Here is a 15313-nt window from a genome sequence, read left to right on the forward strand (position 1 = left end):
TTCTCTTTATGTCTTTGCGTGCAAGCAGCATCCCTCCCTCCCTCCCTCCCCCCCCTTCCACAGCAGTCGATGCTGCTAGGGGGGGGGGGAGGCGCGAGTCCAGCTGCCTCCCCCTCAGGCCGCTTCGCGCACTGCCCTGCGCATTCTCAGACATTTCTGCATTTTTCAGTTCAGTGAATATTTCGTAGCGCTTTGCGTGTTCACGAGCCACGAACTAGAAGCCGAGCAGCTCGTCCAGGAATGCCTCCGTGTTGAGGGCCTGCTGGCGGGCACCCCCACCTTCCGTGTTTGACTGGATAGCCGCCTCTATGGGAGAGGCGGTTTTTCCAGGACCCTCGCCAGTATCGCGGCCCACCGGCGACTGCGGCCCCTCAGTCCATAGCGCTAGCAGACTCACCCGCTCAGCGGGTGACAAGACGAGAGTCTTGTCCTGAAGTGCTCGCCTCAAATACGGACACAGCGACGGCACGTGAGCAACCGGCACACGCTGTAAAACGGCGTACACGAGCAATGAAACATCACGGCTTGCGAACGCAACACGAAGTGCGTCAGTCCAGCTGCCCACCCAGCGATCCATCATGACACTGCGGATAAGGTGACGCTGTCCCAACCAATCCATTGGTACCGCTGAACCAGGAGTCGCCGCTATGCGTCGCACATCTGCTGTCGACGTGGAAAGCGTACGAAGAGACGTGTCAGCTGCGGCGACGAGCAGCGCCGTGGCCACCTCCGAAGCGACAAAGGACGGTGACGGAAAAGATGTGGAGGACAAAGTGGCCGCTGGCGAGGTTGCTGTGACTGACGTCTGAAGCATTGCGAGCAGTAGCTTGTGCGTCATGTCCTCTGTCGGATCTACGGCATCACCTACGCGGCACCGCCACGCAGCCCAGAGATCCAGAACAGACCTGTATTGGGATGGGCATTCGCGCAGGGCGTACGCCACCTGCGACACCACAAAGCCATCGAGGTAGGCATCCGGTGTGTCGTGGAAGCATGCCAGCGCCTCTGCCCAGCGCTTAGCAGACGCAAGAAGAAAGAAGATGCGCCCAAGTGCGTGAGACAGGGACAACGATGGGGGTGCAGGCTCTGGGGTACGGGAAACAACGTGCAGCAGTCTAGACGACGCCTCTGCAGCTGCAGCGATGCCGGGTGGAGATGCCCCACCTGCCTGAGGGTGAGAATACGAGCGGGCAAAGTGCCAGAGAGCCATGGCACCCTGCCACGATGCACCTGGCGGTCGAACCACCTCGCACGCCACGAGACCCTTAGCGAGTCGATGTAAAAACGGAAATGGATCCAGCGGCGCAGATGTCGGTGTGGGTACACGACAGCGAGAAGGGGCCCTCACCGACTTACTGACGTCCTGTGCGTCAACACTCGAGCTATTCGTGCCCTCCCTGAAAGCGCAGCCGCCACACCAGCTCGCATTCAAACAGAGTCGCAACGCTGTGGTCCAGTCACCACGGAACGTGGCATCATCGATGAGCCGAAGTAGCTGCTGAAGCGAAACACCAGCGGCACCGGCCGGTGCGGCTGGATAACCCAAGCTGCAATGCTGTGACGGCGTTGACGGGAGATGCAGAGACAGACGGAGCGCTGCCCAGGTGCCACCAAAACCCTCACTCTCCAAAATATGCCCCTGCAGCATGCGGAAGGCCTCTAACGCGTTCCCTCCGTCCGGGCGCACAGCGGGGCCCCAGTGACCATTAAGCAGTTTTAGGTCGCGCTCTGCCTTATTGAATATTGACCGCAGGCGCATGTAACCTCGCCGTTCGGTTCGATGGCCCTCGTGGCTGCCGAGGTCACTCGCTGCCGGGGGTGCGCCCTGAAGGATAGACTTGACGACATCGCCCATCAACGCATACACTGAAGGTGCTAAGAGGGGCGAATGTTTCGTGTTCCCCCCGGCCGGCCAGGCCATGGAAGCGCTCTGACAGCCGTTGCGGCTATCTTGCTTTGGCCCACCCACGCAGGCCGCAGTAAGCTCCTCCTTGAAAATACGTCTCAATTCGTTGCTTGTGTTGCTCATGTCACGCAGCGCCAGCAGCAGAAGCGCCACAGTCTCCCCCATTGCATCTATTTGCTGTCTCGCTGGAGTCGCCGAACCGAGAAACGCACACTTTACCACCTGCTCAACAGATTCCTCGAGGAAAGAAGCGAGACAGCGACGGTGAACCGCCGAGAGACTCCTTTTCCCCAAAGTGCACTCGTTGCAGTACCACAGCCACTGCGAGAAAAGCCTCCGCCCCAAACGCTGAGACAACGCGGGGTTTTCCTCACACGCCTCCCGAATTTCGACCTCTCGCAGGGGTGTTGGGGCACTGGCGTTCATCATCTTGAAAAGGAGCAGCATGTCGCGCGTGCGTATCGCATCACGCTCCACAAAATGAACAAAAAAGGCGAGCAACAGCACCACCTGTGGCGACGGCGGCGGCGAGACAGTCGTCAGTATGGTGCGCCCCCACACGTACCACGCCGCCGCAGCGTGACCGCACCACAACAGCAGCCACACAGATATCTCCGCCACGGTGACGAAGGGGAGCTCCGGCGACTCTCCACCGCCCTTGGCAACCGCTAGCGCCCTGGCTCCGCGGAGACACACATGACGTTCCGAAGACGCCTCCTGTGACGCTGGCTCATTTTGAGCCGTGGTGGTGTCCTCCTCGTGGCGGTGGAGCACCTTCAGCGCCTCGCGCCACGCCCCGGAGCCAATCAACTGGCACAGCTGTTGCAGCACTGGAGACATCTCAGAACGCTCACCACTCTTACCCGTTTGTGGAAAAAGTGAAAGAGAAGGCGTTGCTGGATGTATGTCATTGGCGCTGATCGAAGCTGAAGGAGGACCAGCGCCGAATGAGCTACATGATGTGCAGGCTGCGATAGGATCGGGGCTCCACCCTCTAGATACTGTGGCACAGTGGTGCCGTTGACGTGGCCGTAGTCGGCTGCGACGGCCCTGCGCTACAGAGACACTTGACCCCAACGACGCGGCAAACTGTGTTACAACCTGTGCATCTATACAGTGTGCACTGCTGTGCGACGTAGAAGGCATTCGGCCAGAGCTTCCTCCACTCTTGATTCTCAACTGCCCAATGGGGTCTGAGGAAAACGGCGATGCTGCAGGGGAGGGGGGCTTAGACGATACAAGCCGCCTCGAGGCGCAGAATATCGTGGTATGAGTACTGTCCCTTTGAGTTCCATTGCGCAGAAACACAGCCGCCTTTCTGTGAGAGGGCAGAAGGAGCCCATGCCATCGCAACGCGCTGCTGGTGAAACAATGACTGGTGGGGCGCGCACTGCCGAGACGTTGGGAAGCCCCTCCACAGTGCCATCGCATAGAAACAGAGCCCTTCATGGCACTACTTCACAAATATACGAGAGCAGAACATTCGATATATAAAAAAAAGGGGGGGAGGGGTGAGGGTATAAAATACCTTCGCAATGCAAAATGCTACCCGAGTGTACTTCGCCCCTCCCCTCCTCCCTCCTCTTTCACCCTCCTGTGTTTGTGTGTTTGTCCAACCCTCCCACTATTGTAACGTGCATCCGTGCTTTAATGGGGGGAATGGGAGGAGGGGGGGAGGGGGGGGGGCGCAGTGAAAGGCAAGGGATGTAATACCCTCCACCATCACTAAGGGAGCAGATGGAGTGAAGATATGACGAGAGCGGATGCAACGCCACAGAAATTTCACAAATACACATATTTGTTGGAAAAAGAGAGACGGAGAAGGGAAGAAAAGAGGAGGCTTTGGTCAACACATGCCGCCTGGTGCGAAGAGGCACCAGGAACAGACACAGCCACAGGTGCATGAACACGTTACGGATGTCCCACGTCCATGTATCGTCTACCTTGAGAACCACGAACGCGAGAGCGCTGCCCTAGTGGTGGCTGCCCCTCACCCTACCCACCGGCGCTGTAGAGCAGCGGACGGAAACGACTGCGCCTATACGAAATCAGAGCGAAGTGGGGAAGCGCGAGTGGAAAGAAGGGAAACAATGGGGGAGGTAGAGAGAGATACAGAGACGCGCCAACGGATAGTAAACATATAAATATATTTCGAGCAAAGACAGAAGTAGAACATCGACAACCAGTAAAGAAAAAGATGATGATACATGTGACTAGGAGGGGGGAAGGGAGGGGAGGGGAAGGGGAAACAAAAACGAGCCAACTCAAGCACCACAAGTAAAAATTATACACACTGGCAAGCTATACGCGTGTGTGTGTGTGCACACAGTTCTGCATGTATACAGGGAAGTCGAGAAGAGCTTCAACGCTGTATGTATGTGCTTGAGGGTGCGAGTGAACGACTGTCAAACCCAACAGAGGGAAACATCGATGAAGAGCGGAATAACCGCAGGGGGAGGGGGAGGGGGGTCCAATCAATCAACGCGACTCAAGAACAGACGACATTTGCACAGATGTCAACGTCGGCCAGATCTCAGACAGATTGTCCTGCGTTTTGTTCGTCGTGCACATCCTTTACCCCACCTCACCCAAGACCCCTTCTCTGGCATTCATTCTTTTGGCGCCGTCGTATCACGTCCGTGGCGGCATCAGCGACAACGCTGCTTCCGCACCGATCGTCTGTTTGAGATTCGCCTTGCGATACGTCCTGAGAGATGGCAGGTTGTTCTCTGTCAAGTCTAGATTAGGACCCTTGCGCGCCTCCGATGTTGCCAAGCCGGTCGACCATGGCGCATGCACGGGCATGGACCACTTTGTGCGCGTGTGCCACGTGCGGAACGGGTGTCGGTAGTTACGAATCGGTCCCTTGTCGTACGGGTCGGGAATCCACTCCACATCGCCGCCGATATGCAGGTGATCCGGCTTGCCAGCTCGGAAGGCGCCGTAGGTCTTGCGCGGCTTCCTCTCCGGCTGTCCCTGCGGCATCCACTTGGGGTAATCGTGCTTCACAGGGCCGGTGCGGAAGTGCGCGATGCGGCCGCGGTTCGGCTTGTCGTTGTACGGATCGGGGATGTGCTCGGCAGTGCCGCCGAGGTAGTCACAGGGACCACCAGCCTTCATGACACCCGTCCGCGGCGACGGTCCCATGCCTTCCCCCTCACCCTCCGGCATGTGCGGACACTCAGAGAACAAACCGCGCTTCAGTGGATCACTGCGGGTAAACATGCCCGTCGAACGCGGAACAATGTTCGGTTCCCGGGGGCGGCCAGGATCCGTATCGAGCGGCAGGTACCCCAGTCCACCTATGCCGGTCCCCTGGCCTAGCGCAAAGTCCATGCGATCGCCGTTGCTGCGGTCATTGAGGCGGTGTGGCTCTATCGCAGCCGAGTACGGCCCCCCGCCTGTGTACTCATGCTGGAACTGACCGCCGGTGCGGAGGTCATGGAAAGGGGCACTCTCGCAGGTGATGTGGTGCTCCTCGCAGTCATAGAGGTGATGCCAATTGGTCCAGTGCCGCCGGTTGTCCCAGTTCTTGGGACGGAGGTTGTGAATGGTCTCCAGGCGACCTTCCGTCATGATGGTGAAGTGCTTCCAGTTTGTGCGAGTAAGTCAATAAGGGGGAGTTGCTATTTGGGCGTGTGTATCGCAGAACGCCCTTCGGTGCAGCTCAACCTTTGCGCCTGAAGTGTAGAGGAGGAAAAGACGGAGGCGGACGTCGACAGCACCGTGCAAAAGACGGAGAAGCAACAAAACCCGAAGAGAGCGCGTGTGCCTGAAAGAAAAAGAATCTTCCCCCGTAATTCTGTACAAGTGCCCGTTGATATGTTCGCCACGGGATGGGATGGGAGAAACGGGGAGGAGAGCGTGAGGGGATGGGGGTGGGGGCAACTCGGGGATGGAGACACACAAAAAAAAAAAAAGAGGTTGAGGAGGAAAGCAGCCTGAAGGATAGAAGAAAAGGTACATAACAGACGACGGAGAAAGCGAGTAGAAACCAGTGGCAGGCAAGATGACCAGCCCTTTTTTTTATGTGCATCATCACCTGCTGCAGCATTCCAGCAACACCTTTGCACGTGAATGACGCAGCCCTGCTTTCTATTATGAAGACCTTGCGCACACAAATCATGGCCGGTGCATTTTGTAGTCGCACTGCCTCTTTTCTTTCCCACACCTCCCCCCTCCTCCCCGCCGCTGCTAGCCGTAACTCAAAGAGGCTCTTTGACACCCGCAAAACAGACAGGCGCACGGGGTGGAGGGGGGGGGGGGGGGACGTAAGCAGGAGTCTGTGAACTAATTGAGAATGAAGAACACATCCGACTGGATGAGCACGCTACTATTCCCTCGCTCAGAAGAGCTGAGAGGCAGAGGTGACTTCTCGTCACTGCCAAGTGGGGGCCTGTTTGATGTTTTCCTTTTTGTTTTTGTTTTGTTCTCTTTCTTTGCAGTGAGCAGTATTCTGGTCTCACCGGAACCCCTTGCCCTCTTGTTGGAAGTGCCCCACCATTGGCTGGCCTGCCCCAAGCGCCGGCGCAGAGCGGGGTTCACTAGATCCATGTGCGATGCCCCGCATCGCCATTGCGTCAGCTGGTGCGGCGAGCGGAGTGTATTCCTTCACGGTGATGCCAAACTTCTTCTCGAAGGCAAACTCGGCAAATTGATGTATGTAGTCCTGGAAAACATCGCCAATTACGCCATCGTGCAGGCAAAAATAAGACATCGGTGCATCGTGCAACGGGCGAGAGAGAGAGACGTACTCCGTCTGCCCGCTGATCATCTGCATTCGACGATAGCGGTCGAGTTCGATGCCAAAGAAGTCGAGCGTCTTCGTGGCCACCCGCGTCGCATGCCGCTTCACGTCTCGGTTCGACCAGTGCGCCATGCGGCGCTGATCAAACGTGCCGTAGTACTCAATCGCGTACGCGGTTCCGGAGCCGAAGATGCCAAGCACCTTCTCCCCCATTGACGCCAATTGCGAGTCGCTAGGTGGCTTACCAGTGTACAAGCTGTTGTGTAAGCACAACGCGGAGCACAGGGATGGCAAGCACTGACTGAGAGCACGGTGCGTCCAAATGGCCTTCATATTGGGGAAGACAGTGTTGACAACATCAGAGCTGAGGATGGCGAAGGGGCTGTACAGCAGCCACTGTGGGTTGAGCAACATGTTTTTCGACCCGTATGTTTGCAGTTCCATCGCATTATCGATGGGATCGAATTCTCGTGTCACGGGCTCCGAGAAGTGCCCGCACTTCCGGTACCACTGCAGCAGTTCCATCACGCGACGCACCTCGTTGTACACCGGTAGCTGATCCTCTTCCAGACACTCAAGCAGGTACTCGTCCAGTCCGTGAAGCAGACCCCATGCATATGACTGCGGCGTCATGAGATGTAAGGTAAGGTCGTCATCGACTTGGTCCGCCTGGGGCACACGAACGCACAAGAAGTCTGGGTGCAAGTAAGAAAAGCCGCGGAATTTCTTGTGGAACGCGTCACGGCGCTCGACGTCGATGAGGAGGGAGGGGGATAAGGTGTCGCACTGGCGCGGGGTGAGAAACAGCCCCGAGCGAGCCAACACATGCGCAGCCATGTGACCATTAGATCGAGGTAAACCCATCACCAAAATTGGGTTGTCGACTGGAGGCCCTTTTTCTATTTCGCTACCGTTCAGCCGGTAGGCGTCCTCGACGGCGAGCCGCTGTGCCAAAGCGTTGGTCAAACGCGAACGCAGCAGCTGACTACCATACTTGGTGGTCCCAGGCTTGTCCTGACATGCGCGGCATAGCTTTCTCCACCAGCGTGCGTATGGCAAGTCTCCCTCGGACGGAATTGCCACATTCACTGCGGCACACGCGTCCGTGACGACGGCCTCAAACTCGAAGCTGTCCCATGCTGCGCGCGAGGTGAAGGTGTTGAGGAGGCGAGCAGGCCAGGATCCGCCACGAAGCACGTCGCGCACCCCCGACATTGACTTCAGCCCCACCATGTTTATTTTTGTCTTTTTTTGTGTGCCACTTGACCCGCGGACGAGAGGTGGAAAAGCGAGGGTGGGGGGTATAAGGGTATATTCAGCAGGGTAAAGGTTCTTGTTTTTTTTTGCGCGTGCGCATGGCTGTGCCCCCCTCCCTCCCCACTCATCCACCCACCCCTTCCTCCTCCGACACCACCCCAAGTGTATCGATAAGAAAATACGCTAATGCATGCACAGACACGCCAGAAGAACCGTTTGTCAGAGAGGCGACCACGTCTGCAAGTCCTCTGAGCAGTGGCCGCTCTCTTCCACCGACGGGAGGATGAGTGGGAGGGTGGTGGTGGTGGTGGTGGTGGTGCCGCATTTGAGGATTCAGGCAGTGTCAGAGGAAAACAAAACGGAAGAGAAAGAAAACAAAGGGGGGAAAAAAGAAACGCGGTGGAGAGATGCAAGGGTAACCAGCTTGTGCGCCAAATGGGTGAGCAAAAACTCTTCGGGTAGATACCCGCGCATGAAGAACAACAAGGACATTGGGGAGAGCCGTGAGCAAACGTAAGTCCAGATCGACCTGCTCCGCCTGCACACCTGTATTCTCCTTCAAAAGCATTTCCACTCACCACTCCTCACCCTCGTGTCGATGCGTCTGCTCAGGTGTCATGAGAAACCGTGAGGGCAGATAGCTGCGAAGAACATCCATGGAGGGAGACAGAAGCTCTAGATCATTTCATCATGCTCGCTCCCCTCACCGCCTTGCGGGTTGTTTTTTTTTCGTCAGACCGGCGCCCTAGCAGCTACACCACACGCGCTGAAAGGGAATCATCAGCCGCTTTCTCTTGCTAGCCGGGACGTCCATATGATGCGCAGATGCCCTCACTTACTCCCTCTCCCCTCTCTCTGGTTTTACTTTCCCTGCCCTTTTATGGTTACTGCTTCCCCCTGGGAGGTGAAGAGCCCACCAACGTAAAAAATGGTACGCACGGCTTTTTGACACGGTCTCCCCCACCACAACAACAAAAACGAACGTTTTTTTTCTTTTCGTGTCTTGGTGCAGCTTCCTCCCTCCCAACTCCCCCCCCCCTCCCCTCCCTCTAGTGTGCCCTCACTGTGCCACGCCGCGCCAACGCACTGAGGTATCCACATGATTCGCGTACGCGCACAAACATATTACACTACACCATAGCGCAAATACAAACACTAACAAGCACACAAAAAAAAACGAAGAGGAAAACATATGCGAGAGGAAGGAGGCGTCAAAATAAGAACAAGCAAAGAACAGAGAGGCACTTGAAGAAGGGGGGGGGGAGAGGAAAGAGGAGAGACAGGAGAGTGGGAAAACAGGGGAAGAAGAAACAGTAGGAGCATCAAGAGTGGGGGGAGAAGGGAGAGGGGCAACAGAGAACAAAGCAGGTGCAAACCATTACACACGTACCTGTAAGACGAACAAACGCAGCGGGGGGGGAAAGAGAAGAAAAGTGAAACGAGGAAAAGGCGCGACACGTGTTGTCCTTTATTTTTCTCTGGAAATTGAGGCAGCTCCAAAGACAGAGTGACTTAACCCAAACATGATTTCCTGCGGCCGATGACTTTTCTGTATTTTCGTTTGATGTTGCGCTTCTTTAAAGAATCAACATGCCGTTCCTCTCTCTTTTTCCAATGTTTGCTTCTTCTGTCGCACACGTCTCTGCCCTCTCGCTCGCTCTGTCCCCCTCTCTGCGCGGCTGTGCACTGTTTTTTTGAGGGGTGGGAGGCTCGTTTTTCGTCTTTTCTGGAAGAGTTGGACTGAAACAAACAACAAGGAATACACACACACAGATCTAAACAGACTTGAAGAAGAGTGACAACCACCGGCGGCAGCAGCAGCAGCAGCCAGGAATTATTTCTCGACGCAGTCCGCCAGACTACTCCTTCCAGTCCTGAACCTCCCCCCCCCCCAGAAATATTCAACGAGAAACACCCCAGCCTCTTTTTGTTAGCATCCGCACCAAGTTGCAGCGACTCCTAGAGTGCTCTGACAGGGGAACTTTCCGCGCCCCCCCCTCTCATTCGCATGGCTGATCTCCACCGCAAGTACCACTAGGAGAAGCGTGCCGACTCGGAAGAGAAGACAACCGCCTGTGTGTACTGGCGCTGAAGCGAGAAGAGCGTCGCCAAAACCAACGCGGAACCGAGCACAAGCACCAGCATCGTTGGGCCGCGCGTGTCATCGTAGCGCATTGGCTCACGCATGTAGATCTTGTTCGCGCGATCACGGAAAATGAACAGTGAGTACACCATGAACAAGATTGAAACAGGAAGCAGCACCAGACCAGCTAGCTCTGCGCCGTTACTAGTGGAATCGCCGAAGTTCAACAACGTCAGAGACATCAAGCCCACCATTACAGAAATCGATAGCCATTTCAGGAACGTGCGCTCATTCGCAAAAAAAGTCTTGGGATCAATTTTCTGGGGCACGCAAATGCGCTTGTCGTTTACCGAGCCGGTAAGGTTGCGGCCGCCCGGGCCCTGCAGGCTCTCGTACTTGTCATCCCCCTCGTCTTGCCCTTCAGCCCACGACTTCAAAGAGCCGCCGACACAAAAGAGGTAAGAAAGACCACGGTTTGTAGCGTCCATGACGGCACGACGCGTTGATTGGAAAAGAGAACAAAATGATACTAAGAAATGCTGCGGATCCGTTCAAAGCAGGTCACACATACACACACACGCACACACACATGTAGATATATATGCGGTGGTCAGGGAGGCAAACAATGAAAGTAAAAACGTGCAGTGAAGTGGGCGTACAAACGACCTCTTGTGAACAGGTGTGTGAGTGTGTGTTCTTTTTTCCCTCTTTTTCGTTTGTTTTTACCAACGGACAAGAGTAACAACATGTTCAGATGGAGACATGGCAAGGAGGGCAAAGAAAAAAGCATAGGAAAGAAGTAAGGAGAAGGCAGCTAACAAGTGTGCATATGTGTATGTGTGTGTGTGTGTGTGTGTGTCGTGCTCGGATGTATTGACATTCTTTCACAATAACCACTATGAAAAACGAAAAACAGGGGCCTTATCGTGAGCAGCAGTTCAGCCCTAACGGGTTTGATGGCAGTCCGACATATAGCTTGGTCTCCTTGATGACGCGGTGGTACCTTAACGTCGTCTTTTCTTCTCAATCCAGAATAACTCCGGTATACAAATAATGCACCCGCACAAAAGGAAAGTGACACAGGCGACGAAGCGAGGATAAGGCCGTAGGTAGGGAGAAAAATGGACATGTAATCCACCTCGATAACCAAAAGCGGTGATAAAAACAAAGAAGAAAAGCAATAACACCGCCTACCTTTGGAATGGCGAGGAGACTACCCCAGCGTCACTTGCCAAGTTGGAAAAAAAAAGTGCCACTATTCTTCTTTATTTGGAGTAGTGAAGAGCTGGTCATCGCTATCCGGGCGGGCGATCAGCACAGATTGTGTGGGGTTGTGCGCTGCCAAGTAGTTGGTAGTGAAGACACCGGCTGTGATAGCGAGACGCCACAGCATAGTCCAAGCCAAGTACCGCTGCAACGGCAGCCGCCAATGTAGAGCATTCTCGGCCCCATTCACACCAAGGCTGATAAGATGTAGTAACACAAGCACAAATGCCCCGGGAAAAACGAGAGAGAACATAAGAAACGGCCCAAGTTTTCTATCGCCCTGTCCGCTGCAGATCACCGACAGAGGCCACGGCAAAGAGCGTAACACGGAGAGCCTTATTGGTGGGCTCTGACCCAGAGCAACAGCACGCGTGATTTGTGTGCTGTTAGGAAACGTCATGGCAGCTACGAAAAGCGTAAACGTGAAAACATTCACCCAAAGACTCGATGTGACCACCACTGCTGGCGCGCTACTGTTTTCCACGGTCCACTTCTCCATTATGTAACTTGTGAGAAGCACTAGGGAGTTCGTTACACTAAAAGACACGGCAAACGTGGGGCGCAAAAGCACCTCAAGAAAGGAATCCGTTTCCGGAAGAAGACGAAACTCCATGGTGCTCTCCCTTGGGTGAGACGTAGCTTTTGTCGCCTGGTGCACAAAAACAAAGCACTATCCGATTGAATCACAAACAGTTCGGTGATTGCGCGTGCAGAAAACAGAAGCGTCAAAACCGAAGACTTGCTGGTGGCGTGGCGAGTGAAGTCAACATTTTTGTGCCAACGAAAAGACGCATACGTGCCAAGCAAAATACAGAAACAAATGAGAGGGGGAGGCAGTATACAGGAGCATGCGCAACGGGCAAATCAGCGAATCACTAGCACACCCAAAGGTTCCTTTGTCTACCTTGTGATCCAAACCGCCACGCAGGGGGAGGCCTTTTGTCTCTTCAAAGTGCAACCGCACAGTACCCCAGCCTATTTGCATCCGCATCTCCATTCACCCCTTTTTGTTTTGATGCACATTTTGTTAGTTCCTTTCACTTTTTTTTTGCTGGTAAGTGAAGATGTCAGAAAAAAAAGTGAGAGGTGCTACTCTGTAAAGCAGTATATGAAGTTTTCAAAAGTGGATTGCAGTCGAACTCCTCACTTCATGGCCGAAATGTGGGGGAAGACAGCAAAGCTCTATTTCCTTGCCACCAGGGGGGAAAAAGCTCTTTAGCAGACACAGGGACATCGGCAAGAGGATAGCTGCTCCAGAAAAAAAAAGCATGTGATGTGAAAAGACTTTACAGTTTAACTTCTTGATGCGGATCACAATAAAATCACAGATGCATATTCTGCTGTAACGGATGTCTCACAATCGATACCGATTCCCAACACAGCCAACAAACAGAGCGCTTGGAATAATGTAGTCCTCGTCCCAATCGCCCTGGGGAAAGGAAGAAAATGAATAGGTGACTTTCAGTTTCTCGCTTTTGAATCGCTGGCAGCTTGAAACCGGTGCACGAGATGCGAAAATAACCCATCCGCTTCGACACCACGCACTGCAAACAACTTGATAACGAGACTCCCTTCAGAGATTCTCTGTCCTACACGCGGTACACAGATACAATGCAAGTGGAAACGCTGGGGTTTCGGGAGCGGCGCAGATTCGATTATTGAGGGGATTCCCGACTTTGAAACCATTGCAGAGCGACGTATTACATATTCCTACAAATACGCCACGACTCTCATTGCTGGAAAAAATGATGAGAGAAATCGCATTTGCTACGTAGACATATCTGTATATACGTGCTAATATATATATATATATATCTCCAGCATCGCCTGAGAAATACCAAGTGAGTACTCGAAGCGGCGTTCGACTTTTGGAAGTCGGTCGAGCGGGTTTATCCCTTTACACCCCACCTGAACATTGCAAGATGATCACTAGAATATCGGCTCCGCATCGACGCCAGGAACAACTAGCGGTCTCGTACTTTCCACTTCAAAGCCAACCGCGTTGGCGCTGCCACAATCATCTACTTCTAGAGTGGAAGATAGTTGAGCATTTTGGCCTTTTGCAACCCACTTTGCAAGAATGAGAAAAGACACCACAGATGCAAGCGTGTCATCATTACACACAGTATCACATAGAGTCTTCACCTCATTCGCGGCGCAGCACTCACCGACACTGTCGCGCAGTGAAGAAAACGTTATGCATGCTTCTGGGCGGAAAGAGCCATGGGGCTTTAACGAAATGCAAAAAGAGGCTCCATCACAGCTGAAGCTCTGAGCGCCGCGTGTCTTTCCCCCTCAATGTCAGTAATACATGTCGAAGCACAAAAAGCCCCCCACCGGGAGATCAAGGGACGTGCGTCTTTGTTTATCCCCGCAACAGCGCCACATTCACGATGACCCAAGGTCAAAGTGTTATATGGACATCTTTTTTATTCAGTAATGGTGAATAAATATGAAAGGAGGGGCGGGGCAATTCATGTTTGCGTCTAATTTCGCACGAGAAAGAGAGAGTTACAAGCGGTGAATTCTTGATGGCGAGCATAAAGAAAATTTGGAGGGGCAACGGACGGATGTAGTACTAGGATTGTGGACGAGGTACTAAGTTGTCTACAAACACACCAAATAGAAAAAAGAAATCATATCCAACGCCGCCCGTTAGAGCTTTCTGCGTAACTCTATTCTGGTTGTGATTGTGTTTATTTTTCGCCGGATGTAAAGACATTGCACTTTTGTGAGCGGCATGCACCGAAAAAAAATCCAAAGACTCAGCTCTCCAGCGGGTTACGGTATACTAGAACAACCTGTCAACCGCAGCTCTTGTCAAAGACTGAGTATCAACTGCGTTACGTGAGATGTCACCCAGCAAAGAAGTGATGGCTGTCCCATATAAAAGTGCGATCTGCGCTCGCTTGAAATACCAGCCCATATCCAGTGCTGAGTGGCCACCGTACGGACCTGACGAAAGTGGAACACCCTGAAGAAAGGCCTTCAAAAACGCTGATGTTGGTGAGATATCGTTGCTACTAGCCTCTCCATGTTGTATGTGAGAAGCCATCGCCTTCGATTGCAGGGTTCGCCGCGCTAATTCAAGCAACTCTCCAAGTTTGACAACGCGCTCCATGTAGTAGGCTGTGGTGTCAACAAACTCAGCCACGTTGAGGAGCGTGTATGGCACGTTAGATGGCAAGTATTCGAGAGCAACCGCGCTGGGCCAGTGCTTCACCAAAGGTGTCAGCAACTGAACCTTTGACAGAATCGCTCGCTCCACAACATTCTGTTCTGTGGGGAGTAAGAGCCGATTTTGAACAAAAGCATCAACGTTCGAGTCAATCCTCTGGATGATTGAATCTTTGTTGAAGGCAGATTCCAGTTCCTGTTGCACCTGAGCGTTGGTAGACTTCACGATGTGCTCAACGAGGGCAATAGGAAAGCCCCTGCTAAAAATGTGAGACAGTGTTCGGTCACTAATGTCCTCCATTTTGAGGGATTTGAGAGATTTTACTAGGGCAGCATTCGTAAAACCCGTGCTGCAGACATCCTTCGCCGCTTCAGACAAGATTTTGGCGCGCAAGCCAGACTGGGCCGGACTCAGAGCTGCGCACATTGTTCTTTGAGGAAGCTGCGGATGTGGCTTTGGTGTTCGCATAGATAGCATGAGAAAGATGCACAGCGTAGAGCGGAAGAGGGGGGGGGTAAGTGAATGAGGAAAGAAGAGGGAAAAAGGTGGGAGGGGCCGGAAAGGCCTCGTACCATTCTTGGCGCTGATTTCCCTCCCGTTCAGACTTTGTCACTGACACCTCGTTCCGCCAACGGAGGTCGCTGTCGCAATGCAATGTAGCTGTGATGGGGCCATTTGTGCAGTTAACTGTCTCCGAGTAGAGGTGGCATGCGCAGGGGTTCTAGGTGGGCTTGTCTTTGGGTTCTCGACTCTGTGGCAGGACACAAACATCCTGGATTCCTTGCCTTTAGCGCACGTAGCAAGCACTCATCTCGAAAGCAAAGCGATGGCGAAGGAGGCGCTGCAGTAAACATCTCAGCGGCAGGTCACGCCACT

General features: G+C 53.8%; 6 protein-coding genes across 6 annotated transcripts; all 6 read right to left on the bottom strand.

Moving 5' to 3' along the window:
* Window positions 1-214: 214 nt before the first annotated feature.
* Window positions 215-3355, bottom strand: JKF63_06745 (uncharacterized protein; the record flags this gene model as incomplete). Its single annotated transcript, XM_067902694.1, has 1 exon — window positions 215-3355. The coding sequence occupies one exon, from the start codon at window positions 3353-3355 to the stop codon at window positions 215-217; it is 3141 nt and encodes a 1046-aa protein (XP_067758587.1).
* A 1182-nt stretch (window positions 3356-4537) lies between these two features.
* On the bottom strand, window positions 4538-5482 carry JKF63_06746 (uncharacterized protein; the record flags this gene model as incomplete). The annotated part of the gene is made up of 1 exon (XM_067902695.1): window positions 4538-5482. The coding sequence occupies one exon, from the start codon at window positions 5480-5482 to the stop codon at window positions 4538-4540; it is 945 nt and encodes a 314-aa protein (XP_067758588.1).
* Window positions 5483-6368: 886 nt separating this feature from the next.
* On the bottom strand, window positions 6369-7886 carry JKF63_06747 (uncharacterized protein; the record flags this gene model as incomplete). The annotated part of the gene is made up of 1 exon (XM_067902696.1): window positions 6369-7886. The coding sequence occupies one exon, from the start codon at window positions 7884-7886 to the stop codon at window positions 6369-6371; it is 1518 nt and encodes a 505-aa protein (XP_067758589.1).
* Window positions 7887-9944: 2058 nt separating this feature from the next.
* JKF63_06748 (uncharacterized protein) lies at window positions 9945-10481 on the bottom strand (the record flags this gene model as incomplete). The annotated part of the gene is made up of 1 exon (XM_067902697.1): window positions 9945-10481. One exon carries the CDS (start codon window positions 10479-10481, stop codon window positions 9945-9947), a length of 537 nt encoding a protein of 178 aa, XP_067758590.1.
* A 767-nt stretch (window positions 10482-11248) lies between these two features.
* JKF63_06749 (uncharacterized protein) lies at window positions 11249-11872 on the bottom strand (the record flags this gene model as incomplete). The annotated part of the gene is made up of 1 exon (XM_067902698.1): window positions 11249-11872. The coding sequence occupies one exon, from the start codon at window positions 11870-11872 to the stop codon at window positions 11249-11251; it is 624 nt and encodes a 207-aa protein (XP_067758591.1).
* A 2178-nt stretch (window positions 11873-14050) lies between these two features.
* On the bottom strand, window positions 14051-14914 carry JKF63_06750 (uncharacterized protein; the record flags this gene model as incomplete). Its single annotated transcript, XM_067902699.1, has 1 exon — window positions 14051-14914. One exon carries the CDS (start codon window positions 14912-14914, stop codon window positions 14051-14053), a length of 864 nt encoding a protein of 287 aa, XP_067758592.1.
* Between the last annotated feature and the right edge of the window lie 399 nt (window positions 14915-15313).

Source organism: Porcisia hertigi, chromosome 14 (assembly GCF_017918235.1).
Source record: "Porcisia hertigi strain C119 chromosome 14, whole genome shotgun sequence".
NCBI classification, from domain to species: domain Eukaryota; phylum Euglenozoa; class Kinetoplastea; order Trypanosomatida; family Trypanosomatidae; genus Porcisia; species Porcisia hertigi.